Source organism: Onychomys torridus, chromosome X (genome assembly GCF_903995425.1).
Source record: "Onychomys torridus chromosome X, mOncTor1.1, whole genome shotgun sequence".
Classification (NCBI taxonomy): Eukaryota; Metazoa; Chordata; class Mammalia; order Rodentia; family Cricetidae; genus Onychomys; species Onychomys torridus.
The window spans coordinates 83,245,440-83,261,079 of record NC_050466.1 but is presented as its reverse complement, the minus strand read 5'-3'; the positions used below and the strand labels follow the sequence as shown (position 1 = coordinate 83,261,079).

Below are 15,640 nucleotides of genomic sequence, written 5' to 3'. Positions count from 1 at the left end.
GCCTTTTATTTTGTTTTATTTATTTATTTATTTATTTATTTATTTATTTATTTATTTATTTGAGATAAGGTTTCTCTGTGAATCTCTGGTTGTCCTAGAACTCACCCTGTAGACCAAGTTGGCCTCAGATTCAGAGATACATCTGCCTCTGTCTCCTGGGTGCTGGGATTAAAGGTGTGCACCACCACCCCTACCTCAGAATAACATGCCTTTAAAACACATATTTCTTGCTGGGTGGTAGTGGTACACACTTTTACTCCCAGCACTTGGGAAATAGAGGCAGGTGGATCTCTGAGTTCGAGGCCAGCCTGGTCTACAGAGTGAGTTCCAGGACAGCCAGGGCTACACAGAGAAAACCTGTCTCAAAAAAACAAAACCCAAAATGTTTTTTTCTCATGTGAGACTCTGTCTCAAAAGGGAGGGTGACAGGATGGAGAGATAGCTTAGCAGGGAAGACCAAGAACTGCTCTTGTAGAGGACCTAAACTTGGTTCCCAGCACCCTCATCAAGAGGCTTACATCCTGGTTTACAACCACCTGTAACTTCAGCTCTAGGGACATGCAACACCTTTGGCTTCCACATATGCGTATAACTCCCCCTCCACACATATGTATACACATTATTAAAAATAGGAAAATAAGTCTTAAAAAAGAAAATCCTTATTTCTATTCTTATAAATGCCCTCTAATCTTATCTGTGAATATCACATTGTAACAAATTAAGGATGCTGGCTCATTGTCTTGTTTATAATATTTGTTGCATCTTTATTATTTTAATCTTGAATGATTCTATTTCATATAGTATGTTTTATGATCATTACTCAGTATTTTTCATAAAGCTTCCTGGAGTGTACTGATATAGTTGATAAAAGCCATTATGCTGGTTTCCAGGTTTTAGTAAATCTGACAATAAGGATTCTGTTGTGGGATATTTGTATGCTCTGTGAAGATATATTGCTGTGATTGGTTTAATAAAGAGCCGAATGGCCAATAGCTAGGCAGGAAGAGGTTAGGTGGGACTTGTTGGGACAGAGAGGACTCTGGGAAGAAAACAGGCAGAAAGACACCAATGAGACACTAAAAAAGTCAGATATATGTACAGATAAAAGATAACCAAGCGACAAGGCAAAATGTAGATTAGAAAATATGGGTTAATTAAATTATAAGAGCTAGTTGAGCCAAGCTTTCATAATTAATTATAAATTTCTGTATCATTTGTGAGCTGGCAGCCCAAAGAAAAATCTATCTACAGGACTCATTTTGCCAATAAGATTAGAAGGTATATTCTGCAAATTCAGTAAGCTAAAATCCTAGCCCCAACACTTTGGTTTTTTTAAAAAAATGTTTTAAAAGTAAATGCCAAAAACATTTTTTTTCAGAAATTGTTGGATTGGCAATGGCATAACACAATTACCAATACTTCCATTTCCCCTCTCATTTTGCATGTATCTGCTTGAATAAGTTGCTTTCAAGAAGCAAGGGTGATAATTAAGAGCCATTTGATAAGTCTTGATAAAACCTTTTGTTATAATTTCCCAGAAAGGGAAAGAACAAATGACTCTAAAAAGCTTGTAACAAATCTCTTTGCAGGTCAGACCACTTTCAATCCATTCTTCACAAGAGATCTCATCAAACTGCTGCCTGACGCTAATAAAAACGTTGTTTTGTGAGCTAGGGTAAATAGTTCGGAAAGAAGTCACAGAGTTGAGTGCTATCACTTTAACTAACTCCTTTCATTCCCATCTATACATTTGTATGCTCAAATATTTCAGTACTTACTACAGCAATGGAAACATAAACAAAATTATTGTTAGACCTTGCTTCGGTCTAGCAAGAAGTTATATTCACCCACAGGTACATCCATAAATAAGAAGATCCTTTTCATTTTACTAAGAGAGAAATTGCTGATCAAATTTACCTTGGTTTAATAATGATTATCAAAAAGCATGATGTGGTGCTTGGTTGTGTTCTGATTTACACACATATTTCTCTTTTAGAGACTATGACAGAGGCAACTAGAAGATTTATAAACACTGAAGTGTCACACTAGGAAAATTATAGGTAAGAACAAATTTGAGAAGGAAAGGGGAAATTTATAAAGTATTCAAACAATTGAAAGTTTTTTTGTATTCTGAAATGTATAGTGGCACATTTCAAAGTTTTTAGATGCCACTGAGGCATTTCAGTGGTTGAGAAACAATTTTACCTAACTAAATTAATTAATTTAATTGTTTTTGGATAGGCAGAGTTTATTGAGTAGCTCAAACTGGCCTGGAACTTGCTACATAGCCCAGGCTAGCCTCAAACTTATGATTCTCCCACCTTAATCTCCCCAGTTCTGGGATTACTATTATGTACCAGCATACTGGGGTATAATTTTGTTTTAAAGTTTCAGTGTTATAATTCTGGCTCCTGGTGTGGCAGAGTTAGAGTTTAAATGTTACCATACCATTATAAAAAGCAAAAGGAAGCCGGGCGGTGATGGCGCACGCCTTTAATCCCAGCACTCGGGAGGCAGAGGCAGGCAAATCTCTGTGAGTTCGAGGCCAGCCTGGGCTACAGAGAGAGTTCCAGGAAAGGCGCAAAGCTACACAGAGAAACCCTGTCTCAAAAAAAAAAACCAAAAACCAAAACAAACAAACAAACAAACAAAAGTAAAAGGAAGAAATAACTGAAAAACCAACAAGCTTTCATAGATTTCTCAGAGAAATAAAGGCAGAGGGCAAACTGCTACCCAAGGGAGGAAGAGAAAGGAAGCAGGGGAGAGGAATATGAATATAAAGCATGACTTACTGGACCAGAAATCCACAGGGAGAAACCTCTGAAGGCACCAGAGGCAGCAGAATGGAAAGTGACAACTTGCCAAGGCTCATGTGGACCCACACGAGAGTTTAACATTCTAGATCTCATAGTTGATTGTGACCCACCCATACCAAACCACCTCTGAGCTCAGATCATGTAAACGACTTGAGCCCACATGCTGCAGAGGTCTTCCCAGGGCTCCAGTAGCCCAGGAGACTCCAGGTGGCAGTACTCGCCTTGGAGACAGGACAAAGGGAAGAGAACAGGAAATAGTTTCTCCTTTGGCTCCCTTCATGTGACTTGCCTAGTAGCCATTGCTTTTACCATCTTGTCATTCTCAAAGAACTCCATTCAATAGTCACACGGTTAGCACCCTTAGCCAAATCTGCAAGTTTTCCCTCAGAAATGTTTCCAGAAAGTATTATTTTTTAAATATTTGCATAATGTAACATGATATTAGATACTAGAATGTCCTGGATTTTTTTCCTTCTTGGAGATCTCAAGGTTTATAGTGCCTGCTCCAATGTAACAGCATGGAAACTGATTCCAGTAGCTGGATGTGAAACTAATCACAATGAATGGATGTACTGCTTCCAGAGCTACAGAAGTGATGTGCACATCTCCACAGTCAAGTACTACATTTTCACCAAAATTGGAAAAGGTAAGCCTTCTGAAGGATGAAATGTCAGTCCACATCAAACCATGTTTCTCTTTCTATACTCTGAGGAAGTAAGTCGGCTCCTTCATTGTGAATATGGCCTGGATGTATAAATCTCCATTTCTTTATCACCACACTGTACTTAAGGTATGCAAACAGTTAGGCCTATCTTATGAGCATGACACGGACCTAAGTGCTTCAGGTCACACACAATTAAGTAGATAATGACCTTGTGCTCCACCAATCATCCTAAACCCCTTTAGTTCTCCAAGATTTGAAATCAGAGTAATACTGCTTTTTCCTTGATCATCTAGAAAATTTTAGAAACATAAATTGGATCATGTCAAAAATAGCAGGAGAAAAGCATTAATGGAAAATATGAAGTGGCTAATCTCTCTCTCTCTCTCTCTCTGTCTCTCTCTGGTACAATGGTGTACAATCTCATGATGTAATTTCTCCTATGGTTTCAAATGTCACTTTAAATTTCAGGTAGTGAACAAGTGAGGTGGTATGGGCTGAACTGGAAACATTAACAATGTCAGGTTTTATTGATGGACATGTGAAAGGGATATTTTTCAGGAAGCATATTATAAGGGAGTTTCTGGACAAAGAAAATGTACTTCTTACCTCCTACCAACAAGTAGCTGTTGGGAAACAATGTTTTTGCTTGCATAAGTGCCCTTGCATGACCTGAGTGGAAGAGGTCAAATATTCCATCTGCATACACTCTAACAGGCCTGTCAACTGTGGAAGAAAGAGACATGGTTAATGCAAGTGCTGAATAAGGAAGCCCCTTCTATCAGTACAGTGCCGTAAGTTTACCTTCAGAAGACACAATATCCACACATTGTCAATTTAACATTAGTGCATTAAATTGATTTTTTTAAATAGATTCTTCTAAAGGCATCAAAATACAACAACAAAAAATTAAGAACCCAACTCAAGAGTGTTACCTAACAAGGAAGACACAGAGCACTGAAATTCTCTTCACCCCAGATAAAAATCTAGATGTCTGAACCAGTGGAGTCTACAGATAAAATCTAGATTTCTGAACCAGTGGAGTCTACCTGTTACTGGGGAAACTGAGGTTCCCTTTTAGAGTTCTTCATCTTGTTAATCAAAGATTTTAGAAATGGACTCAGAAGGAGACCTGAGGACAATGTAGATCTTAGGGGGAAATCCTGGCAACCACCAGGAAGACAGATGAAGAAAGAGTCATACCTTTAAGTGAGGCATGGAATAGAAACAGATGATTATTAAGAAAGGAAAAATCACCCTCCAGAATGGAAGTGAGGGGCTGGAGAGATGCTCAGAGGTTAAGATCACTGGCTGCTCTTCCAGAGGTCCTGAGTTTAAGTTCCAGCAACCACATGGCTCACAACCATCTGTAGTGAGATCTGATGCCCTCTTCGAGTGTGCAGGCAGAACACGTATACATAATAAATAAATAAAAATCTTTAAAAAAAATGGAAACGAGCTGAATATAGACCCCAAAGCATCCAGAATGCAGCATATGGGTTTTTTTGAGGTTCCCTCCCCTTGCATTTGAATCTGAGGTTTTGTTTTATATAGGCTCTGTTCCTTGGATGGAGGCAATGGCAGGGTAAGAAAAGACTTCTAATGTTCCTCTGCAAACACTTTTTTCATGTTTTTTTAGATGGGATCTTTCTATGTAGCCTTGGTTGGCTTGGAACTCACTATGTAGACCAGACTGGCCTTGAACTCACAGAGATGTGCCTATCTTTGCCTCCTGAATGCTAAGATAAAGGTATGTGCCACCACATGCAGCCACATTTATTTAGATAGAGCTTTTAAAATTCCTATTCTTCATCACATGCTTGGTGGAAACATCAAGATCTCAAGAATGGAAGAACTTGAAGAAAGACCTGAGTCCTGTTCTCAAACACAGTGATGCTTTGCTTTCTACTTGGTGCTCAGACTGTTGCTCATTTTTTTTTCCAATTCCAAAGTTCATTGGTGGCCAAAGTGAGCTGTAATGGGGATGTTTTCACCCCAGAAATAGGCAAATGCTACAAAGCAAGTATCATTTCACCTCGGAAGGCAAAATGTTTCCCAGAATACCACTGTACAAGGTCCCCCCGTGGTATAAGAGAGAAGGGGTATGTGGCCCAAAAGAGAAGGCAGTCAATGTATCATTTTTGTATATGGGGTTGGTGCTCTGGGTTAGAAACAACCAATCAGTATTCTAGTCTTTTCTAGTCCTATAGGATGCTATTGCTGAGCCAGACCAGAGACCCATTTCCTTCTAATCAGAAGGGAATGCTGAGTGGTTGGATTTCACTAATGCAGTATATAAAGTGGGCACAAAATGGAGGAAGAAGGTTGTTGTTCATATCTCCATCCTGATAGCCGAGGAGGAGGAGGAGACAGAGGAGGAGGAAGAGGAAGAGGAGGAAGAGGAGGAGGAGGAAGAGGGAGTACATGCATGCCAGAATATGTACATGGAAGTAAGAAGACAACTTCAGAAATCAGTTCACTCCTATTGGGTTTTAGGGCTCAAAGTTGGTCATCATGATAGTGCAGCAATTATTTTTACTCACTGAATCATCTCACCAGCTTGCTGATTTTCTGTATAAACCTAAGAATCCTACTGACTTTGAAAAATATGTGTATGTATTATATTAATGCTATAAAATGAAATATTTAGGGGATGGTAGAGTCCCTGCTTAGCATGCACAAAGGTCTGAGTTCAAACTTCAGCAACCACACGCCAAAAAATGGGGAGTTGAAGACCAAAGAAATCATTGCAAACTTCTATTAAATGATTTTGGATTTAGATTTAAAATTGTGATTCGTTATTGATGCAGTCATCCTCATTAATTTAAAACATAAAGACATATTACATTAATAGATTCAGATGGTACAATGTTGCTAATAAATTAAATTTCTCCAATAAAAAATATGGAGATTTTTATGTCAAATTGAGAACTGCAACTATTTTCAATTATATACTATTTTGAACAGACAGAATTGCTTTCACAGGCTTATACTGTATTCTAAATAAGTCTCAGTAAACAGAAAATGCTCTGAAATAACAAACTGTCTAATGAGGGATCTTGGATTTCAATGCTCTTATTCAATTGCAATTCAATTGAGGAAATTTTGTTTTAAGATATAAATCCCACAAGAAAGCAGATGGCAGTTTTGTGGAAGTTTTTGTTAATGATTCAGAGGTGATCAGGATAAATGAATTCAGGAAGCAGAGAGGAAGAAAAGTAAAGAAAGAAGACATAATTACTGGGGAAATTTGAAGACTATCTGCAGAGTTGATTTTGCAGTAGGATCACTTTTGAAAAATGTGACGTGTCAGCAATTTCCAGATTGGGAAAACTCCTGCAGGGCCTAAAGCAAAAAGAAGAACCTGGTTTCCTGGTCTCTTCAAAGGGGGTGAAGGGGAAAGGAAAGAGGGGCCAGAGAGAGGGGGAAGGAGGGTGGAAGGGAGAGAGAGGAGAGAGACCGGTTGACAGAAGTTGAAGACACAGAGCAAATTATTCCAATGAAAGTATTGTCTAGCTGCTGGACTCACACACCTTCCACGCCCGCTCAGGGCCTCAGCGGGTTTTCACTTAGCCCCAAGGTTAGCTGAGGACAGCACTTCACAGGGAAGGCCCTTGTGCTGGATAAAGAAGGGTTTTGAAGAGAAAGCGATTTGAAGTCCTAGGTCTACTCAGTTCTGACACCAGTTCTCTAGTCTTCTGGGATTTTTCAAAAATTAAATGAGCTAGGGGACAGGGCAGCCTATCAAGTAGATGCGCCGTAACTTCTAGAGGAACTTAAGGTCCTTTTCTGCTCAGATCTGAAGCTTATCCTTTAACTCTAGGTCAAGTCTGTTTTCCACATAACCACTTTGTTTTCATTTGGGTCCTCATCTCACCCTGCCTGCCCCCCAGCTCCCGCTGCCCCCATAGCTCGTGTATTGAAGGTTTGATTCCTAGGTGACAGTTTTATTGGGAGATGAGAGAAACAAGGAGGCCTAACTAAACCTTTCCTCCTCCTAACTCTCCTCAGATATTTTATCAGAATGACAGAAAGATTACTAATACACACCCAAATTTTCATTTAAAAAAATCTCTTGACTTGGGCTGGAGAGATGGCTCAGCCGTTAAAGGCTAGGTTCACAACCAAAAATATAAACATCTCTTGACTTTATTGTTGGGCCAGTATTTCTCAGTATGTGGTCTCTAACCACCAACTTAAAGACTATCCAGGCTGTTTGTTAAAAATTCAGATTGCCATCCCCATTCCTGGTCTGAGGGCAGAGGAATGGGGGAGACTAGAGAAACTCTTTAATACTTATTTTTATTGTATTTATTTTATTTAATACTTATTCTTATTGTATTTTATGTGTGTGTTTGCCTGCTTTCTGTATGTATACCATGTGCATGCAAGTGCCCATGGAGGTCAGAAGAGAGCATCAGATCCTCTGGAATTGGAGTTACAGACAATTGTGAGCTGCCATGTGGGTGCTGGGAATTGAATCTGGATTCTCTGGAAGAGCCGCAAGTGCTCTTAACTGCTGAGCCATCTCTCCAGCCCCTCCATGTGATTCTTTACACACTTAAGTATAAAATTGGATCAATGACCTCAACACTCTTGAGGGGTTCCTTAACGAGGAAGTCATGGTTCAGAGGGTCAAGGTTCAGAGTGTCATGGTTCAGAGGGTCAAGCTCTACAGCACTCTGGAGCTGAGACCCCAGCTCTGCAACTCAGCAAGTGTTCCCAGAATAGCATTACTACCTGGGAGGTTGCCAGAGTTGCAGCTTCTTGGGTCCCACCCCATGTGAACAGAATCAGATGCTCCGGTGGGGAGTTCCAGCTATCTGTATGTCCACAGGTCCTCCTGGGGGTTCTGCTGCAGGCTCCATTGTAAGGAGCCCTGCCACTTAGCAGCTGAAAGGTCTTATGCAGTCTGCAAACTCCCTAAGCCTTTGTTCTTTTTGTGTAGAATACTGAAAATACTGCCCATGTTGAGTGGTGAGAGGAAAATGGCAGCAGACACATAAAGACCTTAGTACTTTGTACATTTAATAAATGCCTATTCCTATTAGCTAATACACTGCCCCTTGCCCCATGGATTCCTCTAAGTTTGGGTTGGTTGGGTTGTTCAATGGCAGTAGGAGCTTACTCTGTTATGCCATCATATGTGTCAAAGCTTAACCCACTCAACTAGTCATATTGTTCACTCTGTCCTGACCAACTGGACCTCCGTTTACTCTCGCACAACTCTATCACTGTGCTTTCCTGCACTGTTCCTAGTCTACTCTCCCAGAATAACATGCTGTTTTCCATATACATGGTCCAAAACGTTTCCCAAAAGAACCAGCTAGGTTCTGCTCCCTCCCTGAAATCTTGCCCGACCTCTCCAGGCCACATGAATGTGCCATTCTCTGAATGTGTCATCAGTGCTGTACAGTCATACATGTGCCCGTGGCTTTCCTTCATGTCTAATGGTCTTGTCTCTTTAATTAGCACGAGAGCGCTTGGCAAGTTCTTTTTACATCTTCTCCCCATTGGTCTTCTGATATTGACCAAAGGAATGAATGGAGCAAATATACTTCTGGAACAGAACGGTCTGTTTTTTAGGGCTCACTTAAAACATAAAAATGAAGACATTTCAAAGTAGTTACAATTATAGTGGCTTAGTTCTTCAACACCTTGAAAAATGCTACTTTAAACAGAATCTACCTGTCACAAAAAAACCACAGGGAGCAAGATATTGTCCCTGTTTTGCAAGTGAGACAATGGATTCAGATCTTTTGCCAGTGTCTGTAGAACTAATAAATGACATTTTTTTTTTTGCCCTGGCTACTTTGATTTGTATAAGTTATTGCTGTTTTGATTTTTTTTTTATTTTTATTTATTTTTTTTTTTTAAACAGGGTCTTGCTCTGCACCCTGGGCTGTTCTGGAATACTCACTACAAAACCCATGCTGGCCTCAGATTCACAGTAGTCCTCCTGCTTCAGTCTCCTTGGTGCTGAGATTATAGTTGTAAGCTACCACACCCAACTAGTTCTCAACACTAATGTCACCATTCTTGCACTGTGCTCTAATCACAAAATTCCACTCTGAAAGTAAGCACTGCTCACAGAATGCTTTGTGACACTTCAAATGTCAAGACAAAGCCCATTTGAAAAATGAGAACAGCAGCCTCACCTGGTGTTCCTAAGCGGGCCTGGGCAATGGTTAGTTTTTCATGAGGTGCTTGGCACTGGCAGCTGGATTCATCTGCAAATGGGGCAGGTGCAGTCAGGGTCTAGATGGAAACAAAGAGAAGGGGAATGAATGCATTCTGATAAACATTTCTTTAGCACCATCAACTCCCTTGAAGTTTCTTGTTTGGTAGAAAGGTAATAATGTAGCAGGCCATGATGGGTCACACCTATAGTCCCAGTGTTCCACTCAAGAGGCCAAGACAGGGGGATCACAGTGAGTTCCAGGCCAAGGTGAACTATGGAGTGAGTTCCTCAATGTTCCTCAGGCTTCAAAGAGTGAGACCCAAGGGGAAGAAGTAGACTACATCTGATGGGCCTGCCAGAGCAACATTGTACTCCTAGAAATAAAGCACTGTCACATTCTCTCCCTGTCTTCTTTCACTGATGCATCAGGAATATTAAGAGTAAGTCAGGCATGGTGGCTCACACATGTAATCTTAACACTCAGGAGGCAGAGGCAGGAGGATGGAGAGTTCAAGGCCAACCTGAGCTATATAGTAAGATCCTGTCTTAAAAAAATAAGAATAAAAATTTGAAAGAAGATATAATAGAGCTGTACAGTGCCTACCATATGTAAGATGCTAGATGAGATGCTTTGGAGGTATCATCTCTTTTCTGGTCTCCCAACACACTAGCTGCATACATATTCCTATCCTTCCATAGGATACCATCATCCTGTGCCTATTTCACAGAAAAGGCAACTGAGACTCAGTAAGATTAAGAAATATGCTAAGTCATGCCCTTGGAAAATCATAATGCCCCACTTTGAGCATTTTCCAACCAACAAGGGCAGTCTTCAGATATTTAGACTCACCCATACCCGGGACACTCGGCTGAAAGGAACCTCATATTCGGAAGCGTGGCACGACATCTCCTGTAACACACACACACACACACACACACACACACACACACACACACACACACACCAGCCTGGCCAATCACAAATGCTGACGTCTCTTCAATGCAAAGGCCAAGGCTGATATCTGCACCGGAGAGAGCCTAAAAGCACAGCAATTCTGGCGGGCTGCAGATAACTGCTCCTGTGGTAGCTTCCCCAGCCACCAATGGCTAGAGGCCCCGCCCCAGGCAGCCTGGGCTGACGCTCTGGGGAATGCTGTGAAAAAGATGTAGTCACTTGGAAGCCTGCCCAGGAAGTGGCCCTGCATTTTTTAGTCAGCCTCTTAAAATGAAAACCTCACTCTCTCCAGACTGAGGAAGACAAAGCGGGTGGTGTTTCTGTAAACAGGGCAACCCAGAGTTATCCATTTGCAGTCTTTGAGCTCTGTCATTACCACAGTCACCACTACATCATCCTCAGTTGTATTTTTTTTAAAGCTAAGGTTCACTAGTCACTGTAAACATTACTCATAATGCTGCGTGAATTGCTTATTAGAGACGGAGACAGGTTCTATTCCTTAACGTGGGAAGATTTGACTGAGGAAGGATCTAGCCATTTGAACAGGGGATGTGATTTCCTTCTGCCATTCATTTGTTGGTATTTCTTCAATCCCTCATTCATTCACTCACATATATGTCAGGTGCTATACTAAAATCTGAGGCTGGATGTGGAGATAAGACTAGCCCAGTCCCGGGGTTTTTTTGTTTTTTTTAAATTTTCTTGTTTAAGACAGGGGCTTGTTATATAGCCCAAGCCAACCTTGAACTCAGAATCCTCGTGCCTCATCTTCCCAAGTGCCGGGCTAGCAGGCAGGCATGTACCATCATGCCTGGAAGTTAGTCCCTGCTCTTGATGAGACTATGTTCTCCAAGACACCATGTTCTCTACACTGGCAAGAACAGAACATTGCCCCGGCTCTACCCTGTAGCCCCATTCAATACCTTCCACTCTGAAGTAGGAATCCTAGGGTAATTTTGTTTGGAGATCTCCTAGTTAGCTGCCTGAGACTTCTGTAACTCCCACCCTGTCCCTCGGGACTCTGGAAGCAAACCAAGGCTTGGGGAAAAGAATTGGGAAATGTGACTCCATTTTTTTTTCCCTCAGATACATTGATGTCACTTTGTGGGCTCTAAAGGACCAGAGAAACATGTGTAATGTGGCAAAGGAGTTCCATCTGTGTTTGTAAGACTAGTGTTCAAATGTCCTTTGTAGCACTTACTGAGTGCACATTTTAATTAGGCTCTTCTGGTTAAAAACACTCACTAAAGTTAGCTCAAGGGATGGGGGATTTATTTTCATGCACAGAAAGTGGAAAGAGGAAATGGGCAGAGTGTGGCCTCAGCATGCCAAGAATTCTGCACCAAGCTGGCTGTCACAGCATGTACTTCTTTCTGCTGCATTCCCATCCTCCTGCATCCTTCTTCCGTGCCCCTGCATCCTTCTCCCATCCCCCTGCATCCTTCTACCACAGTCAAGTCTCTGCTTGCTTTCCATTCCCTAGAACTTCAGCTTATATATGGCTTTCTCAGTCTCCCTTCACAAGCTGCCCCTAAGGCTGTTTTATTTGCTTGTTTGTATCAAGACAAAGTCTTTCCAGGTAGCCCAGATTGACCTTGAATTCATGATTTTCCTCAGTGGTAGAGTGGTAGGTGGCCTAATACACACAAGGCTCTGGGTACTATCCCCAGTACCATTTAAAAATGTCATCAAGTAGAATCTGTCTGGCTAAGCTCATATTTTCAAATTAGGACACAACCAGAATGAGTTGGAGTTGTGGAAGGTGTACTTTTGTGTCCAACAGTTATGGCAGGGAAAGTCATGGGTGACCCAACATTGCCCCTTTAGCAGGAATTAGCTATACATGAGCTGAGAAAGTTATTTGTCTTGGTGTGTTCCTAAAAGCAAATTCTTTCACTTATCTGAATTCAGCCTCATCTGTGAAAGGGGTAACTATCTTGCATGACTGTTGTGAGAAGCAGAGATCATATGTACACTCTACCTAGTACCCAATACATTGTACCTACAGTTGTTATCCTTACTCATTATATCACACATAGCACTACATATTTTTATACAATGATAGATAATGTAGTTCTCCATACAAACAAAAGAAATGACTTGTAAGTGCATTTTGATAACACAATCCACATCAGTAATGTGGTTGCAAATGAAAGGGTCTTTATGTGTGTGTGCATGTGCTCATGCATGTCTGTGTGTGAATAAGCCACATGCATGTGGGTACCTACAGAAGCCAGAAGATGGCAGCCAATTCCCTGCACTGGAGTTACAGGCAGTTGTGAGCCACCTGACAAGGGTACTGCAAACCAAACCTAGGTCTCCTGGGAGAGCAGCAAGTGCTCTTAACTGCTGGGCCATCTCTCCAGACCCAAATGGGAATATCTTTTATTAATGATTCATTACCCGTTTCTGTTCTGTTGTTCTTATTGTGGTGATTTTTAAAGATAGAGTCTTACTGTCATGCTAGCCCAGGTTAGCTGTAACTTGCTATATAGCTCAGGCTAACCTGGAACTCATAAACCTTTTACTTCAGTCTTCAAATGTTTGGATTATATGTGTGTGCCACCATACACAGCCATTTCATTTATGTGTACATACTAACAGTGAATCTTTATCAAATGATCTAAAATAAATGACTTTAGAAATATTTTATGTACTAGTCACAAAAATTATTAGACAAAGTATCATTTCATAAGGAAAGTGTATTAAGAGGGTGTGGCATTTAAAAAATTTAGAAATTTTAAATGACATTTACTGAAAGATGAAGATAGAGTTTATGTGTACTGTGCATTTTGCTGTTGATTCTCATAACCTGGAAGTAAGAAAATGGGAGAACTGAAGAAATGGAAGACAGACAGAATCCCTAAGTGCATGAGTGTGCTTGTATGTACAGCATGCACACAGGTGAGCACCTGTAACAGCAGTTGTCATGGAAAGCAGTTGTTTTATGTAATATACAAGACAACTATGCTTAGAATGGGGACAATGTAAAAATAAACAAGTGGAAAGCCCTGCTTTCCAGAAGATATCCTGCTGGGGATGTCTTTCTGTATGCTGTAAATGTATTGTTCTGATTTATTGATAAATAAAATGCTGATTGGCCAGTAGCCAGGCAGGAATTATACTAAAGGCAGAATAAAGAGAGAGGAGAATGCTGGGAAGTGGAAGGCTGAGTCAGGAGACACTGCCAGCTGCCACTGCTACCATAAGAAGCATGATGTAAAAGTATTGGTAAGCCACAAGCCATGTGGCAACTTGTAGATTAATATAAATGGGTTAATTTAAGATATAAGAACTAGATAGCCGGAAGCCTGTCATGACCATACAGTTTATAAGTAATATAAGTCTCTGTGTGTTTACTGAGGTCAGAGAGGCTATGGGCCCAAGTGGGACTAGAGAAAACTCCAACTACAATATCCTTTCAAAAGTGATGCAGAATAATCCTTGGGTTGAGAAAACACTATATTGGGACAATGAGATGGCTCAATGGGTAAAGATGCTATTCATGCAAGCCTGGCACCCTGAGTTCAATTTCCAGAACCCATGTAAAGGTAGATGGAGAGAACTGACTCCACAAAGCTGTTCAAAGATATAGAAATGATAAGATAAAAGGTAGACTTTTGAATCTAATCAGAAAAGAAAAAAGAGAGAATATAGATATGATAAGATAAAAGGTAGATTATTGAATCTACTTTTTAAAAGGAACTACTTATTTTAAATAGGATAAGAAACAAAATTTTTTTGTCTGAAGTTGTCAAATGTTAATGGACTGGACATTGTTAATGTATATAGTGGCGATTTTTTTGTCTGAATCTGTCAAATGTGAATGGACTAGACATTGTTAATGTAATTCTTGACTATATGTATTGTATATACTTATTGTATATACTTTTTCTTATATTTGTTATAACTTTATTTTAAAGAAAAAAGGGGAAATGTGGTTGATGTATTGTGTACCCCAATAAACTTATCTGGGAGTTAGAGAATAGAACAGCCATTATATTAAACATAAGTTTAGACAGTGGTTGCATACCAGGAATTAGAGGTCTTGTTAAGCTTTTAGCTTTGAGCAGCAGTTCAGCTGAGAGCTATTCAGATGAGGACACAGAGGCTTCCAGTTTGATGAAACAGGATCAGCCGAGAAACAGGCGAGGTGAGGTAGCTGTGGCTTGTTCTGTTTCTCTGACCTTCCAGCATTCACCCCAATACCTGGCTCCAGGTTTGTTTTTATTAATAAGACCTTTTAAGATTCATGCTGCAGTTCTTTGATCTCTACAAGTATGACATCTATACCCACAAATTAATAATGACGGTAATAAATTTTAGGTTAAAAGTAATTAAACTCTATATGCACCAAGACTTAGCGAGGGCCTGGCAAACACCAACTACCTTCTGTGACTTGAAATAATATTTTTTCAGTCTGAGAACTTTAGACTACAATTTTTAAAACAATCCCCTTTCAGGAGCAGAACAATTCCTTTGACTACTAAGGAATCTATGCTCATTAGGTTCTGTTTTCTCCACATATAAGCAACGGGTCAACCTCAGAACCACTGTGAACAAGATATTGGGAGTCTCCTAGGAAGATGGAGGATGGGGCCAACTTGGCCTTTGTACTATCTAGATGTCTACAAGGGACCAAAGTCTCTACCTATTCCTCAAAGCCCAAATGCTTACTAGTATACTGTGATGTATTCCAGACATAGGCCTTTTGTAAGACATGAAAGTAGGGCCCAATAACACAGTAAAACAACTAAGTCTTTGATTGTATATGTAGTGACACATAAAATATCAAATATATTTGCTCATTTAGTTTGTACAACAACTCTGTAAGATTTGTACAATTTCCAGTGAACTATACAATACCTGCCTTCAATAGTAATATCAATTGATGACAAGAATCAACAGCAATGATAGATCCTTTAGATTCAGTTGCCTTTTTGGCTCCCTCTGAACTAAGGAAATATTCTTAGACAGGATGAGGAGACCTCAGAAAGAAGATACTGAAACTCCTTATAACCATGAAG

General features: G+C 40.3%; 1 protein-coding gene across 4 annotated transcripts in view; it reads right to left on the bottom strand.

Annotated features, from left to right (window-relative positions):
• Pcyt1b (phosphate cytidylyltransferase 1, choline, beta) overlaps positions 1–15,640 on the bottom strand; it is a 94,046-nt gene that overhangs the window by 33,772 nt on the left and 44,634 nt on the right. For 2 of the 4 annotated variants that reach the window (XM_036174706.1, XM_036174707.1), the window contains exons 2-3: positions 9,636–9,735; positions 4,087–4,203 (exon numbers count right to left, since the gene is read on the bottom strand). In XM_036174706.1, the coding sequence (XP_036030599.1) occupies positions 4,087–4,203; positions 9,636–9,735 (217 nt within the window). Of the gene's footprint in view, positions 1–4,086; positions 4,204–9,635; positions 9,736–10,508; positions 10,740–15,640 lie in introns of those variants that run through there. The other 2 variants (XM_036174708.1, XM_036174709.1) reach the window with 2 other exon arrangements.